We start from the raw sequence: 24,560 nt of genomic DNA, 5'->3' as shown, positions 1-24,560 counted from the left end.
GAATTTCATTTTTTTTAATGGACGAATAATGTTGCATTCTATCAATGTACCACATTTTCTTTATGCATTCATCAGTTGGTGTATACTTAGGTTGTTTCGTGTCTTCTCTATTTCTTTTAGCAATGTTTTTAGATTTGATCATAAGAAGACTTTCACCTCCTTAGTTGGATTTGTTCTTAAATATTTAATTCTTCTATATACCATTAAAATTTTTTCTATACTATTATAAATGAAATTTCTTTTTTCATTTCCTTTTGGATTGTTTATTGCTGGTATATTGAAATGTAACTGATTTTGTGTGTTAATCTTAAACCCTGCAAGTTTACTGAATTTGTTTATTAACTCCAACATCTTTCTCATGGAATTACGTTTTTTTCTGTATATAGTTCTGCAACTTTCTATATATCACTTGCAAATAGTAACAGTCTTACCACTTTCTTACCAATGTTGATGCATTTTATTTCCTTTCTTGTCTAAGCACTGGATAGAACTTCCAGCATAACATTGAATATCAGCAGTGAAAGTGTGCATTTTCGTCTTGTTCCTGATCTAAGAGGAAAAGTTTTTAGTCCTCTACCATTGGGTATGATGTTAGTCATGAGTTTTAACCCTTGATAATCCTGAGAAATTTTCTTTCTATTCATAGTTTTATGAGAGTTTTTATCGTGAAAGAGTATTGAAGTTTTGTCAAATGCCTTTTCTGCATCAGTTGAAATGATCATGTGGTTTTATTCCCTTTTTTTCTATTACTGTGATATATTAGATCAATTTGCTTATGTTGAACTATTCTCTCAAGCCTGGGATAAATACTACTTGTTATGATGAATAATACTTTTAATATACCATTGGATTGGATTTGATTTTGTTGAGGATTTTACATTTATTTCAAAGAGATGTTGGTCTTTATTTTTCTTTTTCCGTGATATATTTCCTGCTTGGTAATTTTGGCCTCAGAGAGCAAATAAGGAAATGTTCCCTCCTCTTGTATTTTTCATAAGAGTTTGAGAAGAATCGATGTTAATTCTTTAAAAGTTTAGCAGAGTTCATGGTGAAGCCGTCTAGGTCAGAGCTTTTCTTTGTTGGAGGTTTTGATTGCTAATTCAACCTCTTGTTATAGGTTTTGAAATTTTCTATTTCAACTTGAATCAGTTACTTTGTTTCAAGAAATTTTTCCATTTCATCTAAATTGTAATTTGGTTGGTATATAGATGTTACACTTGTTATTTAATGCTTCTTTTATTAAGCACCTTTTATTTGTTAAGATATCCCCCGTGTGTGTATTCCCTTTTAACTCTTATAACAACTTTAAGATACATGTGGTAATAAGTGGTATTGTCTCTATTTCATTAGGAGAAAAGAAACTAAAATCCAAAAATGTTAACTTTTCCAAGGACTTAACATCTAGGAAATAGCGGAGACAGAATTCAGACTAAAGTTCTTCAATTTGATATTTCACACTCTTGGGAACATGGTTTCAGAATATCTGACACTTTTTGCTATAAAAATGTGATTTTTATCTGTAAGTTTATCTAAATGACATACAGCCAGCCATTCCTCTCTTCCAGAGTATTTCAAAGTGGAGGTATGTAACTACTATTGGAATATTTGATTAATTAAATCTATCTACTTGCAGTGAAAGTATTATTGGAATTCTTTGATTAGCACCCTCAGTTTTAAATGAGTGTTGAGGTCCAGAAAGAAGAGACTTAGTTTTATGAACATCAGGCATTATTCTGTGTCCTCTTCCTATATGGAGGCCATATCATTGATGAGCTCTCATTAAGGCATGTACTTTGAGTTGTTTTTGTTTGTTTGTTTTTTCAGCTGATATCTTATAATGGGGGTGAATTTATATCAGTTCATTCATATTCACTTATTTAATTTCCATTGTGACAAATTCCATAGATATTCAAAAGTCTGAATGAAGCTATGAAATGAATGAAGGAATTAAGATAGATCCCTGGTTCTGAGTCTCTTCAAAGGTATGCAAAACAGTGCTGATGAACTTAGAAAAAATCCTGGGATCAAGAATCTTTTCATCATTGATTTTCTCCAATGAATAGAAAAGTACAAATTTAGCCACAGAAATAGAGCATGGTGATCTCAGAAATATACATCCTAATCCTTTCTAATTTTTTTATCCATTTGTCTTCAGAACAAATTGAAGGTTCTGTTTTTTGAAGTTTTGCTGCAGTGTTATGTTGTACAAAGATATATTCAGACTTATGATATTACCTCAGAGTACGAAGGAGTTGTAATAGTTTGCTATACTGAATACATCCCTCTAGGCAAGACCCATGCAAAATGATATATCCAAGTTTGTATCAGTAGTTGTGATTCAGGTATTTTCACATTGTACCAAGAATGGCAATAGCTCTTAAAAGTGGGGTGCTAGGTGGGCAACTTGTCATCATCCTATGATGCCATCACAATAATTTGTGAGACAGAGATAGATAGCACATTTGGAGGGTGGAATATGAGGTATGAGGCAGGATTCCCATTTAAGTGCAGTTACTGAGGAATTCATGAGTCCTGTCTCTTTGTTCTGTGCTCTTGTTTTGTTTTATCTTGTCTTCTTTTGTTTTCTCTTATACTCCTCACAATATCTCTAAATGACTTCTGCAATGTATTACTATCTGAAATTAATATCTCAAGATACTACAAGTCTCTGATCATTTGTTTTTCTGAAGTATGAAAGTGAATGGACAGAATTTTACCCATAGGATTTTTTGCTCTTTAAAAAACAGAATTTATATCTGAATTACACACATTAGGAGTTTTCTTCTGGGAGGTACCCTGAGTCTAATGGGTCCTAGGTTCTTCGTACAAGCTTTCTTTCCTCTGTCATTAAGTCCTACTAACTTTTGGCTTCATTTCTGTACTCCAAAATTTTAAGAATTTACTTCTTCTCATTTAGGGACTCTTGCTGTGGAGCTGCTTTGATTCCAAAAGAATGTTGCCTATTCTAACAAGTAAAATTAATGTCAAGCAAATTTTCCATAGGCCTTTAATCCTGTTTTTGTATTTGGTCTGTAACCTTCAGATAAAAAGTCAACTGGAATATCTAAAAGCCTGGAAAGTTGAATTTACAGAATGGGTATTATTTCTCGTATTTATGGTATTTGGAGGTTGTCTTCTTATACTAGAGGTAGCAAGGGCCAGATTACCATAGCGCCTAAAGTCAACCTGTTCCAACAGGCTTCATCTTTCTTTGTGCAAATTTTAAAAGAATAGGTCCTCACGCAAGCATTTCAAATCCAGAGACAAATTTGAAAAAAAAAATTGCTGCAACATGTTGACTGATTCTTTGCCAAGTCAACCACTGAGAACTTTTTTCAATCAACTCTTACACAGAGAAAATTGGAGGTGGTAGGAGGAAGCGCATGAAACTTCATTATTAAAAACAAAACAAAACAAATAACAAAAAAAACTAAACTTGCATTACCCTAAGTCACTCCCCCTCTGAGATTTTTCTCTCCCATTTTCAACCCTCATCTCCCTCTCCTGCCTTTTCCTTTTTTCCCTCTCTTCTAATCATCTTCTGTGACATACTCTGCTGCTCTAATGTGATCATTTTTACTTTTATTATTGATACAATGATATGTGCCAGAGGAATAGCTTTCTAAAGATCTATTCAGATAGGCAGATTCAAACCCGCAGAAAGGTTAAAAATGTTTTTAAAATATGCTTGTCAACAGTGGGAAGAAAGCTGTTTGTAGCTAGCAGGTGAGCTGGAGAGTACTACAGGGTGTGGTAGAGATAGTAATAAATTAACCGGCAAGCCAAAAACTATATTAAAAAAATCAGCTATTTCATAGCATAGAAGCATGACAGCTATGAAAAAAGGAGTGCCCCGGGGAATTCTTTTAGAGTTTGATTTTTTTAAATATGTTTGACATGAAAAATGTTTTAGTACAAATAAAGCAACTGGTATTAAACTTTACAGGGAGGGGGGTTGTGGTTTAGAGTTATTATGAATAATGCATGATATTTAAAGAAAGAACAGCTCTAAAATGTTCTGGAAGGCAGTCCATGTTGATGGTTGGAATGGTGAGTTTTTTCCCCCTATTTTTGAAACATCATTAATTCAGCATCGTTTTGTGATTTTTTTTAACTTGGTATGATATCAACCAAGGAAATACTATTTGACTTAGATTAGGATTTTTTTTTCTTCAGATAGTTTAGTTTAAATATCAAGAAGATCAGTAGAATTATTTAAGCATAAAGTGACAGTCATTTACTATAAAAAATAATTTGGCCTAGTTATCTTTTTTAAAAAGCTCATATAGTACTGCAAACTAAAATCAACCTCATGGAAGGGGAAAAACAAGATCAGATATTTTGAACATTACTCCATAGGAGATCAGCACAATGTAGTGTTAGTGAATGCATTGTAGCGGCACTCCATATGCAATCAGAAGCCAATTGTTACTGGACTGTGTACAGGCACACACTGTGCTCAATGGTCTGATGAGGTATTATGGATATGATGCAAAGAGACTGTGTAGATTAGAAGCTAACAATTTGTTAAAAGTGAAAGCGACTTAACATTTACATTGGGCCAGCTGAGTAGCACTTCATGTGGCAAGGGGATGAGTTCCAAGAAACCAGGGACACTGGGAAGGCTCCAGGTATTAGTGTCCATGTAGAAAAAAAAAAAAAAAGGTTTTATTGCTTTCAGTTGACTACCTTTGTTACTGTGATTCTTTATATAATGTCTCTTCATTATTACATTCAGCTTTCGGTGTAGAAAAGTTCATGCAAAATAGCATAATTATAAATGTCAAAAATGTGTGGAGGAACAGCCTATTAAAATATAGCCTAGAGATAGTACATAACACTGACTTTAAATAAGTAGTGAAGCCAAAGTGACACTACATTTAATCATTGGAATTGTGTAATTTATCCACAAATATTAATTTTTAGTTCAGTTACCATTGTCACAGTATGTTCTTCATCACTCCTTCTTGGCTTTTGGATTATTGGCCACATCCTCAGTTCTTAGGTCACAAAAAGTACTTAGGTCCTCTATTTAGAATGGCTGGAGTTACAAACACATTGAGATGTGACATTGATCTTAGCTAAAACATGCTCAATCTCTACCAGGCTTTTAGTGTAGATATCCCATGTAAAATGGTGGTTATTTAATAAAATCATTATCAAAGAGTGTTTAATCAGTGCTTTATATGCATGATTTTTGTACTTGTTTCCACTAGTACAGTACTAGAGATTAAACCAAACACACACACACACACACACACACACACACAACATATATATATATTTAAAATATTTATATATATGTAAAATATTCAAGAGGTTATATTTTAAAAATATTTTCTTTATTTTTTTATAAAATAAAGTTGAGAATTATGGCCAGTCAATAACTGATAGTGGTTTTTGGACTCTAATTCTCTGTGTTGCCTACCAAGCCAAAACTTTTTGTTGTTCTAATAGAAAAGCTTCAGTGGTTTCACAGTGTACTAAGTGTCAGCCTGGCTTTAAGATATTTTTTTTACTCTTAAAAAAAATGATGTATTACAAGATTTGTAATGGAGAGAACATGCTTGAATTGCACATTAAATTTTTTTAACATCACATTCATGTTTTGCCAGTTTGCCTACCAGCTATCTGTTAACAAAAAGTTCCAAGGCAGCACTGCAAGTCTGTGCCCAACTAAGCCTTTTGTTTCTGCAGATGTTTGGGCTTAGAGCGATGTTGTAGAGCTCAGGCAATCCAAGGACCATGTTTGTACTTGTCTGCTGCTATTCCCTATGCATTGTCTAAACCTGTATGCATTGTTCTTTCCGACAGGTGATAACTACCCCGTACAGTTCATTCCATCAACAATGGCAGCTGCTGCTGCTTCTGGACTCAGCCCTTTACAGCTCCAGGTAAGTGCAAGGAAAAAAAAAAAGTGGGATATGAGCCAGTATGTTAGTGGAAAACTGCTAACCAGCTGTATGCTAAATAATGGCCTGAATGTTAAATAATTTTTTAAGCATAGCTCAGAAGAATTAACACCTTATGTACTTATCATACTGCAAATAAAAGAAAATCACCAGTTTCACTATTTTTAAAGGAAAAATGATGTTATGACTTAGTACTATGTATTCTCTGTCATATGAGTTCATAGTTTTATAATTTTATGGCTAGTACTTATTGGATATGTTAGGGTTTTTTTCCTTATTGACTTTTCATCTGTGTCTTTATTATATCTATATTACTTTTACACAGAAGCATCAAAACAGAATAGTGTTGGATATTTTAATTCTTGTGGCTCATAGAATAAGGAGTTGTTATTCCCAAATTGATAATTATTTGGTAAAATGTAAACACATTGCTTGCAAATATATATATCCTTATCTTTTGAGGGTCAAAAAGTCTAGGCATGGTGTCTGATCAAGTTCTCCATTAGTGTTCTTTATATGTAAAGCCAAACTTGGGGAGAAAGTGTATCTTAGAAGCTAAGAGAACATTTATTTGTACGTTATCTTATTTATGGTAAAGAGTAGAATCTGGAATAGGACTAGGTATCCTTTATACTGTTTTAGTTCTATTATTTGAATGGGAAATTGACTTGAATATGGATGAATATTTTAATTAATAAAAATAATAAGATCATTAAAATAAAAGTCAATATTTGGTATTTGAATATTTAGAAAAATGACAGTAACTTAAGTTTCCATACAGTTGAAAGTTCCTTAAGGACAGTTTTTATTTATAAAACTTACCGTGATTCTTATTTAGTTCTAGGGAACACCATCTGACCAGGCATTTTTATTTTTATGTTGCTAATCCCTATATAGCTTGAAGATAAAATCTGTGCTGCTATCATACCACAAGAAAAGGAAGAAAAAAATTACTTTGACTATTGTCAATTGGGCCTGCAAAGAAATAATTTTTTCAATACTTGAAAAGTTTTTTCATAAGCCTCATCCAGGAAGCATAAAGGTATTCCCCATTATGGGCTGCCTAGCAGAACCAGACATTTTGCCTAACAGAACAGTAACCCCACCTTTTTTGCAAATTCATCTTCTACACTAATACTAGAACCTATAGCAGCTGGTAAAAATCTAAAAAGAATCCTCTCTAGTGGTAATTCTAATCTATTTTTCCTTTTCTTAGACCTGTGCTATGGAGTATCTTCTTGATTTAGAGGCAGGAATAAAAAACAAGTACTACAGTTTGATCATATAACCAAGTTCCTGTAAACCACAGAGAGGCTGGGTCTTAAACCTTCTACTTTTCATTCTTTGATCGTCAATACCCTAGATTTAGAAATATGTGTTGTTTCATGAGTTCTGACAGTATGTTTTGTCTTTTGTTTTGTTTTGTTTTTTTTCTGAATATGCTACTAAACAGAAGGGTCATGTCTCCCACCCACAAATTAACCCAAGGCTAAAGGGCCTAAGTGACCGTTTTGGCAGGAATTTGGACACCTTTGAACATGGTGGTGGCCACTCTTACAACCACAAACAGATTGAGGTATGAATGCTTCCCTTGGTGCTTCATTGGGTGGGGGACTGGATTGTTTAGTCATATTCTAGGCTTTTTAAAAAGTGGCAAACCCTCAGAGTTTTAGTGGTAAACACTAAACCCTAGTCTTTCACTTTTCTTCATTTCTAAAGAGGCTTTTCTCTTGTTGATTTTCTTTCAGAGAAAAAGGCAAAACCCAAACCAATGCTCTTGAATTAGGTTGTTTATTGCTATGTATATTCAGGCAAATTCTTCACATTATGAGTGTCTTCAAAATCATCCTTTTTCTCCCCTCACTTTTTTACTTTTTCTTTAGTATGGTGTTATACAGTGTTTAAGAAATACTTAAACATTTTTTAAATTCCATTTGATCACTTAATAACCCTGTCAACCTGATAAAATATAATTCTGCTTGTATAGATGAAATAGCTGCGGTTCAGAGAGGTCAAGTGATTTAACCAGACTATAAAATATTCATTATATTCATTGAGTTAGAATTCTTGTCCAGGATTTCTAGCTTTTCCTGATTTAGGTTTTTTAACAAATTTTTTTCAAGATGAAGTTGGGTATCTGGGCCTGTCTGGTAGTGTTTTGCCCCATAAACTTATACAATGTTCTTTCATATTTAACCTTCTGGTAAAGCTTCTGTTGTTTTTGTGGGCTAAGTCCTTTTCTGCTATAGAGATCTAGTCTTCCTTGCTCTAATTTCATACTAAATTCCTCTCCTGTATCATTGGAGTTCTTCTTTAGGACTACCAGATGTTGGAAGGTTGCCAGCCATCTGTTGACTACCAAAAAAAAAAAAAATGGAAACAGGTTACCCTAGACTTGAAGTACACTTTCATTTTCTGGGTGCGATTTAATACCAAATTTTACCTTCCAACCTAGGATGGGAAACTTAACCCCCACTCCCCAAAAGAAAATAATCCTTTGACATTTTCTTTTCTGTTGCTTTGTATCTATCTTTTTGGAAAATCATAAGGAGTGATCACTCCTTAGAAGGAAGAGAACAAGATCAAAGGGCACCTTAGAAGTCGCCTAAGGAAGAGTCCCAGAGCTTGTTGCCTGCCTCCCTTTTCCCTTTCACTTTGATATGAGAGGGAGATAGGGGTTTCCACTCAGACATGACTAGACATGTACTGACAGAGTATCTGCTGTCTTCTGCTCAGCCAGAAGACATTCCTTTTCTAAGGCTTTCTCCTGGCTGTAGAAAGGGTGCCATATTTCAGAGCATTTTGAGAATCTACTATAACTAGAAGAGATAAAGGAAGATAACTGGATATTAGGCACTAGCTCTTCTGTGTGATGACAGTTTGCAACCTTATCCAATCAGGACAGTCAGTGTGAGGAGCTTTTAAGTGCTCTGAAGATTGTGAAAGCAGGTGGCCTTGGCTCAAACTCAAAACTACCTAATCTCTTCTTTTCCCTAATTTTTTCGCTTTATTGGTTTTTCCCCCCACCCCTGCTATCACTGACCCCTGATGTGTCAAATCTGGCTTCTGTTGGGTTTCTGGAAATCATGATGTTATACATGTGAGTGCCAGGCTGCACAGTACCATAGCAATGCCAATGTATGAGTACACCAGATGCCACATGTCTTGTTACTTTCATTACGCTAAATAGGGAGCCCATGAATGCAAGAGCCTTCTTAACTTTGCAGTTTATATTTGGCTGGGTTGAGAGTTTCCTGGGTTTTTGTTTATTTTTGCTCTGTTCTCTTGCCTCCATTTTCTGCACCTTTTTCCTGCATGTCAGGAAACCTTTGATCTGTTTATTTGTATGGTACATTAGTAGGAAAAGATTGACCTTGTTTGAAAGTCAGGTTTCCCCAGCTTCCTGATAGAGTGTGGCATGTTTAATAGTACATCTACACAGTAGATGCCTATATCTATGCTGCTAGACAAAGAGCAAAGGTAGTAGGAAATTTTATAATATGTTGCTTTATTGCTATTCTTTTTGGCTGGGATTGTGGCTCAGTGGTAAAGCGCTTGCCTACTGCACGTGGGACCTGGGTTCGATTCTCAGCACCACATAAAAATAAAGGCATTGTGTTGTGTCCATCTACAAAAAAAAAAAAATTCATTCTCTCTCTCTCTCTTAAAAAACAAAACAAAACAAAACAAAACAAAAACAACAACAAAACTCTTCTTTCTTTGCTAGCTAAGGTTTTCTCCCCTCCTTTGACAAGATACAATGTCAGCTCTGTCAACAATAATGATCATGATAAACTTGATAATAAGGAAGTATTACAATTATGTTGACTGGTTTTACTTATACAAAGAGATTCTTCAGGAAAAAAAACATATTGCTTAGCTCAGAATTGGTCTTCTCTGTCTAATGTTACAGTTAATTTGTCCTTTAAGGGTTGTCATTTCTAATATTAATGAGCCTGGATAAATCTGAGCATGTACAGTTATACCCTAGAAGCCTGAAATTTTGTATCAGGTAGAAAAATATAAAAATGTAAAGACCCTTCTTTCATTAACATACTCCAGTCTGTCTTTCTTTAAATCACGAAGAAACAGGAAGGACCATTTTTTACACAATTGTGCTGATCTAAGGCATGGTTTTTTCTGCCTCAGGGGCACAATATGAGGGGAGAGAAGGCCAAAGAATGCTATTTTTAGTTGAACAGTTCAGCAGATGGAGTCGTGAATACTCATATATCTGAAGGTTGAGGGGCTTGAACCATTAATTTTGATAATGTATTTAACCCTGGGAACAATCAGAAACTGTAACTCTAAGGTTACAATGCTTTTGACCTTTAGAGAACAGAGGGCACTTGCTACAGTAAACAATATATTATATTGCTACTTATTCCAATTGTCTCACCCGTATAAATTTCAGGACCAGTTGCCATTTGCTTTCCTCAGCTATGTTAGCATTGGTCCTTAAGTAAGTCAAAAAGAATGTTAAGAAACCGGGACCAGTATAATGAGGCAGTCATGTAAATATGGCCTTTAAATAGCTGTGATGTTAGATTGGTTATGAAAAAAAAATTATCAGGAAACAAGCTCCGAATGACTTTTTTTTTAATAAAAAGGTAGTTTAAGTGTATTGATTATGTGGCTACTTTCAATATGATAGTTCCTTAATTTTGTTTTGTTTTATTTTTAATTGGAGTAATGTTGTCTCGTAGCTTATATCAAACACAATCTGGTGCCATATGCAGTGATACACCTGTCTCATGCCTTCCTATTAAATGATGCATGCTTCTCTTTAGCAAATACAGCAGTTAAATATCACACAGCTTAAGAATTTCTAATTAAAATATCTCCACATGTCAGCATATTGGTAATGTATTATTTTAATCCATTTATTTTGTTTATGAAACAGTGACATATGTTTAGATTGTGAAATATATGAGCCTTAAAAATCACTTTATTGAAGAAAATTAATTTCTACAATACTGTCTGGGTAACGTGTTCACTCACCCAGCCAGTCACTGGCGGCACTGCCAGTCTTAATGTTGGGTCGACACACTTACCAGACTCATCCATATAACAGCCTTGGAAAGAAGCACAGCAGGTCTTTTTCTTAGCTCCAAATGATAAGATTTTTTTTTCCTGTAGTTTTTTTCCCTTACTTATTAAGTTGAATCTATCCCTCCAAAACACTTTTTGTTTCCCTTTTAAAAAATACAATGAAGGATGGGTCTGAGTATTTGTATAGGAGATTCTGAAAGACCAATCAAAATTAAAACAAGCTAGTTACCTTTTCAAAGTTAGACATAGTAATTTGTTTGTCAGCAGGGAGATGTTTGGGTCAGCTCTGAGATAAAGTGACTGTCAGCAGTTATTCCTCCAAGACAAGTAATTTCACTCAGTGTATTACTGACAGATTGCTCACTTCTCTGAATCACCAGAGAAAACAAACTTAATATTGTTACAGGCAGAGTTTCTGTCTTCATTAGCTCCAGAGAATGATTTTTATTGAGCATTCAAAGCCCACCAAGCTTTAGTTGGAACATATTTTAACATACTAGTTCTTATAATGATAGTACAGGTAGTTGCCCAAATGAAGGAATTGTATATGGAAATTCAAAAATATCAATATAAGTATATTTTCACTTTTATTTGATGGACCTTCTCTATGGTTTAGGGGAGATTGAGAGGAGTATAACTAGAACCTTAAGAAAACCTATGAACCATAATTTATGTTATTCTTAAATGAAACAAACTCTTACCAAGTTTGCAGAGATGGAGAACAATTCAAGTTTTTGCAAAAGCAAATACAAGCACATATTTTATTTAAATTGTATTGTCAATTTTTATGCTATAAATAGAAAATGAAGAAGTGCCCATCAGCATAGGGAATGCTCTATTTCTATTTCAGTTCCAGCCTAAATTTTTATGATATTGTATTTAGATGCTCTGCTCTGGCTTGTACCATGTCTTCTCAATTGCAATTGTAAACTTGCCTAGTGCTGTGGAGGAATGGGAGTTAGCTTTACTAGGAGGTTTGGGAGGTTGTGATTTCTAATAGAGAAGAGGGTTGAATAAAGAGTTGATTAGAGTAACCTATTACTGGCTACCCAATGGAGAAGGAGGAATGCACTGATTCAAAGCTTGTTTTGAGGATACCAACCGTGGGGCTGTACTTTGAGGGGAAGCTTGCTTTTTTCCTTAATCAGCCTGCATTCACCCCCTCTGACTCTTTTCTTTACTTTTAGAAGTGTGGTAGAACTTGAGAGAATCATTACACCTAGGATTAAATGAGCTGTGAGCTAAGTGAATCAGTTCCACTTGTGGATTCAGAACCTTGCACTGGAGTTTCCACTAGTGCTTTCCTACTATATTGCCTGGCACATTTTCAAAATGCCTTCTTTTTTAATCTTATTACCTTTTACAATGAGAGGCAAGTCTGATACATTACAGTGTAAGTCATGAAACTCAGGGATTTGTCTCTTTCTTTCATTTTGAGAACCCCAATATTGCAAGCAATACAGTGTTTGGTTAAATGAATGAATTTCATCTTTGTGTTCACCTGGCATTCAAGCTTCTTTGAAAACTTAAAAAAAAAAACTATAAAGTGCTCTGTAGGAGGCATTATTTCATGTAAACAACTTTTAATTTCTATATAGGTTTCTTAAGAAAAATTGCAGCTTCCTAGTGAATCTTGATGGAGGCTAAGGAAATAGAGGCAGACAGATTACAGAAGGATGCAAAATATGAAGACAACTCCTAGTTCTTGGGAAATTGGACTTGTTAACAGTCAGTGAAGCAGAAGAAGCCTGTACTTACCCTCAAGTTAAAACATTGGGTAAATTAGATCTTCTTTTGGAAATTTGGTTTTCAGTTAGCTTTAAGGTAATACCTAAAAATTGACTCTCCTCACATAACTTCTGTTATTCACTGTGTTTAATTTTTTGATTGGTGGGATATTCAGCTATACTCACAAGAGATTGTTCAGTGGGAGCCTTGGACTCTTGAATGACAACACCCATGCAGTCTTCTGACTTACTTAATGTATGATTTCTATCAGCAGTCATTTAGCTCCAACCCATTAATCAATCCATTCAACGAGCAGCTCCTTGTAGGTAAATATGGTCAGCCTTCCATTATTTGTGGGTTCCACATCTGTGGATTCAACCAACCATGTATCAAAAATATTTAGGAAAAAGATGGCATTTATACTGTATTTAAATAGATTACTTCTAAGATATAATGTTTCCTTGAATAAAAGCAGATATTTCTGTTTCTTTTACCAAATGACTTTAAAAGTATTTTTATTATCTTTTTCAAAGTATATGTACCATATCTGCATGTGTATGTGTTGCAATGAGCTACCTTGGGATTCAGAGAAATGATATGACTTTGGATATATTAGAAAGCCTGAAAGCAAATCATTCTAGTTTTTAAAAAATGCCTTTTTTCCAGTTTCCAATGATAGAGTAAGTCAGGATGTTTAACATTTAGGAAAATTATATCAGAAGAAGATTCAGAAAAATATTTTGACCTCTCAGGTAACAGAATAGACTGAGCAAGACAAAAAAAAAATTGAAATAATATTTTAATTAAAAGGGATTGAACAGCTATAGTTAGGAGGTTTCCCTCACAGATATGTTTCAGATGCAGTATAGAACTTCTGACCACGGGCACTAGCACCTGATGGTTAACTATTCTCATGATAAGGATTAGGAAAATAACTAGATTCTATTACATATATTCGAAGCTTGCAGGCTACAAATAAAGGATTATTTTCTCAGTTAAATATAAGTAAACATTAAACATCTATTGTACTCTGAACTGAATGCTATGTAGATAAAAACATCATCATATAATCCCTTCTTTATTCTTTTATAATCAATGATAACAGTAGTTATTTTGCATCAAAAAAGATTTAATTAAACATTTTTTTCAGTTTTATAAACAAATTTCTTTATATTGATAATAATTTAATTCAAATTTAGCTAAGTAGATTCATTTCCATTTAATAGACTAATAGTTCTACTTGGAAGCCAAGTAGAACCAAGTAAATATCCCAGTGCCTCCACCCTCTTGGTCATTTGGTGAACAAAGATTTAAACTAGAATTCTTAATATTCAGTAACTTGCATTAAGAATTCATTCATCATTGAGTGTTTCTCTTATAACACCACTATAATATCCATAACCAACTTTTCATTTTGTAACATATAAATTAGCCAAGACCATGATCCTTGGTACCTCATCAGTGATTTCCTTAGAGCTATTGATCTTGAGCAGTAAGAACTAAAACAGAAATAAATAAATGATATATGTTTCTGAAGAAGTTATTACTTAATATATATCCATGTGTCTGACTGTCTCAAAACCTACAAAGTGCAAAGTCTACAGTTTGAAGCAAGTTTAAAACACAGTTGCTTTTCACCTAGAAATTTAATTTGGGGGGAAATACAAAAAGTTTTCACTTAGGGCTAGAGTTGTGGCTCAGTGGTGGAGCACTTGCCTGGCATGTGTGAGGCCCTGGGTTCAATCCTCAGCAACACACATAAACAAATTAATAAATAAAAATAAAAGATTCATTGACAACTAAAAATATATATTTTAAAAAGTTTTCACTCAAACTCATCTATTCACTTAAAAATTAAAGAATGAAGCATACTTCTGAAATCTTTACTTGAAAACACAATCATTATCTTTGGATGTGACTGTTAAAATAATAACACTGTATCATAAAAGTTGTTTCAAAGTTGTTTTAAATCTATATTTAAAAGAGAGGTGTTGAGGGGCTGTGATTGTGGCTCAGTGGCAGAGCGCTTGCCTTGCATATGTGAGGCACTAGGTTCAATTCTTAGCACCACATAAAAATAAATAAACAAAGGTATTGTGTTCATCTACAACAGAGAGAGAGAGAGAGAGAGAGAGAGAGAGAGAGAGAGAGGTTTTGAGTGACCATGCTCAGGAAATTTGAAAATTTCTATATAATACTATATAATTGCAACTCTATGACATTCTAGAAAAGAAAAAAAAAACTATGGAGACAACAACAATTCAGGTAGCCAGGGGGTTGGAGGTGGGGAGTGGGATGATTAGGCAGAGCACAGAGGATTCTCATATTCTCTATATGAGATTAAAATGGTAGATGCATATTGAGATACATCTGTCCAAATGCATAGAATGTGCAACATCAAGAGTAATGTTGATGTACACTTTGGACTTTGGTAGCTTATGATATGTAAATATAGGTTCATCAATTGAGACAATATACCACTGCAATGGGGGAAGTCGATAATGAGAGAGATTATACATGTATGGGACAGGGGGCATATGGAAAATTGCTAGACTTTCTTAGTTTTGCAGTAAAACTAAAACTATTCTAAAAACAAAATCTTTTTTTAAAAAAAGTTTATAAGCAAATCCAACAATAATAAATTTAATCATTTAGTTATTCAACAGATACTTATTTAGTGCCTGTTATGTACTAGGTCCAATTCTAGACAGTGATTCTCAACTGGGGGCAATTTTCCCCTCCAAGGGTTTGTTTGACAATGTCTGGTGACACTTCTTATTGTTTTGATTAAAGGGGGTTGAAGAGGATTACAACTGGTACTTGGTGAGTAGAGGCCAAGTAGGTGCTGCTAAAACCTGAGATGCATTAGTCAATACCCAATAAAACAAAGCCTCTGCCCTCACAGAGTTTATGTTCTACTGGGGCAAAGAGAAAACAGGGAAAGGAATATACAATAAAAAATTGGAATTGCAAATCTCATATATCTTAACAGAAGTATCTTCACCTACTACCTACCTACCTATCCACCTGAATTTCTATGAGAAGATTTTTAAAAATTAAGATCTGTTTGATTGTTCTCCTCAGTTTTTTGCTTTACTTTAGTCTTCAAAACTAACATTTTTATTCTAGCCAGTGACCTCTGACTAAAACAGGGTGGGGCTCAAGTCCAGGCTTCACCCCCCCACACCCAAATCCTTGGGTTTTGATAAGGGAATATTATTTCTGATCTTTACAGGTCTATCCTTCAGAGTGAAGTAAACATGAAATTTGGTGAAGACCTGGGAGCTGTTCATTAGTTTTTAGAGGATGCTATTTCTTTTTTTTTTTTTAATATTTTTTAAATTGCCAATGGACCTTTACTTTTATTTATTTATATGTGGTACTAGAATCAAACCCAGTGCCTCACACATGCTAGGCAAGTGCTCTACCACTGAGCCACAACCCCAGCCAAGGGTGCTATTTCTTGAGATGCCACAGGATGAATGGAATCAGAACCTACACTTGAGGTGTAAATTAGATATTGCAAAGGAAACTTGAATTTCTTTCCAAAACAAAAAAAACAAAACTAGATATGAGTAGTGTGAGTATTAAATGTGTATACACATGTGTATACATATGCATATGTATGTAATACCTATTTTATAGTTTAAAAAGCAACTTATATTTAGCATTTATAATAAGTTGTTTTAATATTATCCTCATGTTTTCAGGGAAGAAATTGAAGCTCAGATGAGTTAAGTGACTTGAACCAGATTACTTATCTAGTAAACAAAATAGGACTGTAGTAGATGGTTTAAATGTATTTTAAATTTTATTTCTCAGCCAGAGTCCTTTGCTTTAAATTCTGCTGACTATTAATATGGGAAGCACAAGTCATTTAGAAGATTTCTTGCATAACGTATTCCTCTTTTATGGTGATATTTAAGTGAAGTAAAGGTAATTTAATTAAATTACAAAAGGGAAAGATTTCAAAGTCAACACAGCCTTCTTAGGATCCCAAAGAGTTTATATATTTTTCAAATTTCCAGCTGTCTAGAAGAAACTTCAGGCCTAATAGAATTTTAAAAGGGAAATAAGTGCTATGACAAAAACTGTCTTATTCTGTAACTTTCCTTTGAGAAAAAATGCCAAGAATGCTTGCACTGAACGCAGGAGCACTATTCTTTAGAGAGTTTCTGGGGCTGTCTTACAATTTCAAAGTTTTGATGAGTGTCCTGGAGTAGCTGGGGATCGTGTCCTTGGCCATCCCTAGCCTGTGCAGCCCTCTGAGCGTGTTCAGCAGGTTGCATGCCAGCAGAGGAAGCAGATGTTCGGCCATACTGGAATGGAGCGCCTGCTGCATCAGGAGCTGGGTATTCCTCTTGACATCTGGACATTGCTGGGTCGGGATGTCTGCCTCAGGCCAGGAGGCTATGGGAGCTGTGGGGCAGAGAGCACAGAGTCTTTGCTGCTCTTTAAGCGATTAGTGCACTGAAGCAGCAATAATGTTGAATTATCGCTTGGCTGCTTTCTTCTCAGGAATCTTGGGACAATGGGAGAGTCAGGAAGGAGTATTTACAGTAAAATCATGTTCAGAGAGACAAGACTAATTATAGAGCATTAAAGAGCCTTATTTTAAATGATTTAATTTACAAATAGCTTTGGACAGTGTATGAAACTTTTTAGAACCATAAACCCAGCAGCTGGAAGAGACTTTTCTAATTTAAAATGACTAATAGAGAAGTACTTCTGCAGCAAGTGTCCAGTGTTAGAGTTTGGTCAAGTTGTGCTACATAAAAGAATAGCATCTGCTAAAATGTGATAATATACTAATACATGTAGATGCTGGGGAAGGTTTCCCTAACTTGAGGGAAAACAAGACTTTTAAGTAAGAAACTGACTGAATTATAATCTGACTGGCTTTTAGTGTTTCACTTTATCACATTGAAAACTGGTCATTTTGTTACCCAAAGCTGAAACCATCTGTTACGCCAATTTCCTTTATGATAAGTGTTATTTAAGCACAATGGATAGTGGGTAGTTTAAAATGTATTTTGTGATGAACAGTTGTCACATTATGTTGCTTTGCCTCTTGTAATTTTTCATTAGTGAGACCGCTGTGCTCAAAGAAGCCTTCTTATGGACAGATTATGGCCATTTGTGTTCAGGGTAATATATTGGAGAAAAACACTGTGCTGCTCTCACTTAACCTCTGGTATTCTAAGGGGGTTATATTTAATTAACACTGGGGAGATGCTGACCTGAGAGGCTGTGAAAGTGATTGAGCTGCGTTTTCCAAGCTCTGCTCTAGTCAGTTGGGAGAGAAATTTAAAAAAAAAAAAATTAGAAAGTACTGTTTTCTGAAATTCCCCTTAACTAAGCTGTATTTTAACGGGCCATTTAATGCTCAAATGGATAAAGGTATTACTTCAGTCATTGAATTGTATCAAACTCCTTCTCAGAGGCCCAGTTTAAAAACTCTATAGAAAAAGTGGTTCAGCATCACATTCCCAGTGGATCATCTCTCAGTCTGCTTGAAAAGAAAAGCAAATAAATAAAAGTAAATTTTAAAATAAAGGAGAAACACTAACTGTCACTGAAAGAGATGATATGCCTTCACACTGGCCTTGCTGGCCAGAGTTCGCAGCTTCTTAGCTCACGCCACACAGAAAAGACACCCCAATTGGTAGTGCCACTGTTCACCTGCCAAGAATTTGTTCCTCAAGGCTAAGGAAGCATTTGTTCTACATCCACAGGGGCAGTCCCTGCACAATGTATAGTTATATCATTGACTCAGACGTAGCACAGTAGAGAGCAAGATCATGAGAGCAAGAGAAAGATGGTTTATTGAGATAGGGGAGAGGCCTAGATGTGACTTATTTGGAAGGAAATGCTTCACTTATCCATTCATTTATCAATCATTTTAAGAAAGAAGGATTTCTTAGTTGCAGAACAGAAAGTCATCTAGCATTCACTTACATCCAACCATATGCTCCTAGTTTTGCCTACAATTCCTGATTACGAAACACAGTCACCAAATACTGACAAACCTCACTGTGAAACAGAAAGATGACTGTGTATCATAAGGTCATGATATGTAACCATTTATTGAAACAACATGCTACCCTTTGTGTAGCAGCTGGCTTGCTCTCAACATATTTTCTATCTACACATTAGTGAATGGCTTGGAGGTTTTAAGAAAGCAGTGTTTCTTGGATCAAAACAACCTCTACATTTAAAAGAACTAGTGACCATGGGCTAATTTTCTCTGAACCTCAGTATCCTCAATTGTCAAGTGGGGATACCCATAGAGTCCTGAAGAGGATTAGGTGAGATAATGCAAAACTATAATGTCTGCCACATAGTAGATGCTCAATAAATATAATTTCTCTCATTATCCTTATGCTTGTATTCATTCACTGATTTAACACATATTTTAAATCTTTAAATTAAATTGCTTAGGGCCTTGCTAAATTGCTGAAACTGACTTTGAACTTGTGATCCTCCTGCCTGAGCCTTCTGAGCTGCAGGGATGACAGGTATATACCACCATGCCTGATTTGAAATACTTTTTTCCTAATGTCTGCGTATGATGATTACGTCTTTTCAAAAAACACAGGCATAGTACAGTGTTCTTTAGCAGAAAGTGACAGCCAGTTGGCAATTAGAGTGGTTTATATTAGACTTTCCACTGGTCAAGAAAAAATGTTATAGTATTGAAAGAAAAGTCTTGGAAATAGATGATGAGATTATAAAATTCCATGGACTTCCAGAGATAGAAAGTCTGCAGAAGCCTTGATAGTCAAGTCCTAACTCTACCCTTGGTTCCATGGGCTCAGACAAATTGATATTCTTGATGTCCAGATTCCATTAAATTGATTTAGGAATAATACCCCTCATAGGGCAGTTGTGACAATATGTAGAAAATGCTAGTGAAAAGTGTTTTGCACACTGTCAGGAGCTGTGTGAATCTTTTGATTTTATAGTTGAAGAGACTAAGGCCCAGAAAGATCAATAAACTTCTAGGTATATAGAATTGTGAGGCAATAGTGTAAAGAACTAAATTGGATTGCTTTTTGTTTATAAATTTTGGCTAAATTGAACTGAACTTAAACAGATGGCCAAGAGGATGGTATCTTATGCTCCCATCTATTCTAGGTGGGAGTAGATGGGAGGTAGGTTTTAATAGAGATACATTTCTTGATGCAATTGAATGCACCAATCTAATGAAGAGGATTCATTTAAAAACCAAAATACCTGGTTACTGTGTTAGTAATAGTGACAAGGCTGAAATATAAACATATTAACATGATAAAGGAGTAATTATTTAATCAGTTCACCCATACATTAATTCTCCAATGTTTATTAAATGTCTACTATGTAATAAGCACTCTTCTATTTTGAGCACACTAAAATCTATAAAACTTGACCCCTGCCCTCAAGAGTGTTCACAATCTAGTAAGCAATGTGATAATTATTAAAATAGATATGTCCCCAGAGTGAAAAATGGCTTGGAAGGAGGCAGTGTTTAGCTGGGCTGGGGAGCACTGGCAAACTTCATGGACGAGGTGATGGTAAAATTGAACCTGGAGAATATAACTTCACTATGTTTAGGGACAAGGATGCAGAATGCCAGAAATACAGACAAGCTCTCCAGACAAAAAGAACAGTCGCCCATAGGTATAGCAGCAATAAACATCATGGCACATTTGGCACCAGTTGGCACAGGCTGAGTGTACAGGAGCAATAGTAGGTGAGATTTGAAAGGTGAGCATGGGGTCACATGGCAGGGCACTGTTTACACCTCACTAGGGAATTTGCAGTACACATGGTAGACGTGATTTTACTCACACCATAAATGGTAAAGTGGTATAAGGTATAGTGAACAACTTTATGGTGTGATATTCCTCTATTAATTTGATCTCTAGTTTACATTTTTCATTACACTCCATTTAATAGTTAGGGAACTATGTTTGGTAAGATTGATAGTCCCTTTAGTACAATGGTACCCTGTGGCAAGTGAGACTGTACAAATAGTGTAATGATACTAGCTGAATAAACAAAACTGTCTAAGATTGAAGCAAAGCCAAGGTCCAACCATTTCCTGGGATTTTGGGAAATCCCGTAATCTGCAGTTTGTATTAAACCCAATCATATTTAGCACACTGCTTCTCAGTGAATGAGCCTCGATACTATATTTCAACCACATGATGAAATGAGAAGTAAAAAAAATCTATAAAGAAAAGCTATGGTTCTTCTAATTGTTAATGCCTTATAATTATGCCCCTTTCTGGAATAATAAAATGTTCCTTGGCAGAGGTCAGGATCTCTGCCACTGACTTATTTAACAGATCCTCTTAACATCTGTCCTGCAGACTATGCACTTTATTAGCAGACAAGAGACCCAACAGACTTAGCCGGCTGTGTACCTTTTTCACATTCACACAGCTGTGGATTAACTCAGACTTTCCAGAAGAGGACCGACCAGAAGGGACAGTAATGTTATTGGCTGATTCTAAAAAGATGGGAAAAAAGGAGCAGAAACAAATGTTGCCCAAGTACAATTCAGTGTTCTTAGGGTGACAATTACCAGTCTGTTTTAAAAAAGAATAAAAGCAGCTATTTCCCTAAAAAAGGAAAGTCTATTCATATCTGTGTGGGAACCTAATCAGGCTCTTGTTTCCAATGACGATGACTCCACAGTCGCACCAGGTCTGCAACAAGAATGCTCCTTTTGTGTGCCGATAATGTGGAAATGATAAAATTTCCTTTAGGAGACATATGTGTTTACATCATGAGATGTGTTATTTGACAAAATGCTTTGTTCTTCTCATATTTTCTGTGCAGAGTTTCATGCTGGTTTGTTGGGCTGGAAATCTTTGATTAACTAGAATTAGTTGCTGAAATAAAATAGACACTTTTGTTTTATGATTCATCTTGCTGAGCTATAAATTATCATAAAACATATAAGGAGTGACAGAAAGAAGTGCTGATTTGAACCTCTGACCCATGGCAGGCACAAAAACATAAGATTATTCCTTCAAAGCACTGCATAGAGACATAAATATTCCATGGTCCACTTGGAATTATGTCCTCTTAACAAACTAAAGCTGTGATTTTACATTACGTAAAGAGAGTTTTCTATGTCATGGTATGCTTAGAGGAGATATTGAGATTCAGAAAAATCTCCCCAAAATTAGAATTTTGAATGCTTTAAGATTTTTCTCTAACAATAAACAGCGAAAACAAGAACAAAAAAAAAGTTCTTGTCCCCTAAACAAATAGCCAAGGGTAGTTTCCCTTTATCCAGAGAAGTGGTACATTTTATAAATCTTAAGCCTATTTCAAAGCCACACTGGTCTTTAGTGTGAACATCTTAGTGCCATGACACACAGCCTTTGGGTACTAGCCCAAAGGAATGGGCTGGGAGTTGGAGACATTATAAAATGCACAACAGAAACTCCCTCAATCCAAACACTTCCTGTGATGCAGGGATTTGTGGCCAATTCTGTTCATGATAACTTTTTTTTTTTTTTTTTTTTTGCTACTGGGGATTGCTTTTGCTGAGGCTGGCTTTGAACTCCTGCCTCAGCCTCACGGGCCACTGGGATTACAGGTGTGTGCCACCACGCTCAGCTCATGATTACTTTTTAACTTCAGGTTAACAATAGACTTCTTTCTGGGGCTTCACTATGAATAAAGACAAACTACCTGCCCTCAGTCAAAATTAATTGTTCCCAGTGATGGCGTTTCAGCAGTACTTTGTCAGTGCTTTTCTATTGTGTTTTTCCCTCTCTCCTTCCTATTCTTGCTGTGGGACAGCATATCCTTGCTGTTCTGAAAGACAGCATATTTCTTCATCTTTGTATCCCTAATATGCTTTATGCTGATTTATATAAAAATTCCAGTAAGTAGTTATTGTTTATGAATAATATCTTTGGATCTTTCTCTTAAAGAGAATGTGCCTGCAAGAGTAGGAAGAGTGTACAGGTATTGAGGCTTCACGGCATGCCTCTGTTTTAAGTACTTCTTTATTCCAGGTGAAATCTTTTGGAGAGGTTCTATTATTATCCCATTTTATAGATGTAGAAATTTAAGGTCCAAAGAGATTAAATAGCTTGTTCAAGAAAACACAATTAATGAAGAGTTGTTTTGAATGAAGAGTACACACACTCAATCTCTATTATAAGACCTTATTTTCCTACATTTCTTCTTCAGTCATTTATATTAACTATTACCTGTTTAATCTATTATAGGAGTTTTTCAAGATGGATTTTAAGTTTTGTCTCAGTATCATATCTAGTTATAATAAAGCCTGTTGTATACTTATTACCCATGATTTGAATGATTTTTAGCATGGCTGCCATGTACAAGGTATCAGTCCTTTCTGCTAATTAGAGAGTAAGCCATGGGTATTACTGTAGGATACAGATGGCATATTTACATACTGCAAAATATGCTGAAGTTCTCCAATTGGCAATACTAATAATTTGCTGTTTAAAATGTGACAGTTAGTAGAGTTGGCGCTGAGACAGAGTAAAACATTTATTTGAGTTTAAAATAACACAGAAGAAATTATGAGGAAATTAAGAGGAGGATATTTTGTATTATTTCTTATCTAGTTTACCTGATCAGTTAAAAGTGAATTCAAATATTTTATTTCCTTCAATATTTATAACAAACAAAAATTTTACTTTAGTGTTGATATGAAATTTATGTTTAATATATCCATACATGCCATCGTAGCTATAAATGTGTTCATTAGCATATTTCTTATGTTCAGTCTTCCAAAATCTGCAAAGAAATTAAAATTAAGTTCAGTTTTAAAACAGTAAAAGCATTTTTATATAGTAAACACATTCATTTCCAACTAGTATCATTTGTTCTGTCCAATGATTAAAGTAAAATAGCAGCACCTAGAAAATATTATACTTTCCTTTCATGAAACTTTGTTTTCCCAAATATATATTTTTAACAACTTGAATAAAAGCTTTTTAAAATCGCATAGTTGCCCATATTTGTCTCCATTCTGTGTTGTTTTGGAAGCTTTATTATGGATGGAATTCGAAGGGCATAGAAGCTGGGAAGTTGTAGAATATTTTTCAAGCAATAGCATCTGGTTCCTTGGCAGTCATCATGGGCCAAGGCAAGGCAGCCCTGGCATATCTCCAGATTCCCATGTGGGTATTGCTGAGGGATTTTCAGGTCTGCCATGTTGTTTTAATGGTGTTTCCTAGAAACCCAGAAACTCAGAATGGAATCCAAAGTCGATTTAATAGTGTACAAGGCCTACGTGATTTGGCCCACTTACTACCTTTCTGACACTCAACATAATACCCTTTGCCCAAGGTACACTGACCTCCTTGTTTTTTCTTGAATATTCCAAGCACAATTATACCTTTGCCATGGGAATTTCATCTATACTTTTCCTCTGCCTGAGTGCCATCCCCAGATAGTAACATGGCTTACTTTCCTCATTTCATTTAGGTCTCTATTCAGATGTCCTCTCTGTTTTCCTGCTTTCTCCATATTTAAGCCCACTTCCCTCCCCTAGACTCACATATCCAATTACTTTGTATTTCATAGTACATATTACCCATAAAATCACACAACTATATTCTCATTTGTTTTGTCTTCTCCCTACCCTTTCCCCCCAAATCACTGATCATTGTTTTTCCAAAAGCTAAATAGTACTTGGCCCATTGTAACCACTCAGTAAATAATCTTTCGAAGGACTAGGTAAAGGAATGAATGTAGTACCTTCCGTTTAAAAAGAAACTATATTTTCAAACATTGTTAAATTAAGATATATTCATTTATTAAGTATATGACTGTGCATGTGATATTGAAGACATTCTTATGACTCTTAGTTTGTGAAAAGTAATGCTG

The 24,560-nt window shown here is 35.0% G+C and overlaps 1 protein-coding gene across 11 annotated transcripts in view; it reads left to right on the top strand.

Annotated features, from left to right (window-relative positions):
• The window catches only part of LOC107158126 (SRY-box transcription factor 6), a 290,105-nt gene that overhangs the window by 165,859 nt on the left and 99,686 nt on the right, over positions 1-24,560 (top strand). For 8 of the 11 annotated variants that reach the window (XM_048788408.1, XM_048788410.1, XM_048788405.1 and 5 more), the window contains 2 exons: positions 5,815-5,894; positions 7,366-7,488. In XM_048788408.1, coding sequence (XP_048644365.1) covers positions 5,815-5,894; positions 7,366-7,488 — 203 coding nt within the window. The remainder of the gene's footprint in view (positions 1-5,814; positions 5,895-7,365; positions 7,489-24,560) is intronic. The other 3 variants (XM_048788414.1, XM_048788413.1, XM_048788415.1) reach the window with 1 other exon arrangement.

Source organism: Marmota marmota, unplaced genomic scaffold, assembly GCF_001458135.2.
Source record: "Marmota marmota marmota unplaced genomic scaffold, marMar, whole genome shotgun sequence".
In the NCBI taxonomy this organism is placed as follows: domain Eukaryota; kingdom Metazoa; phylum Chordata; class Mammalia; order Rodentia; family Sciuridae; genus Marmota; species Marmota marmota.
Note: the sequence above shows the minus strand (reverse complement) of the source record. Positions and strands in the feature narration are given on the sequence as shown.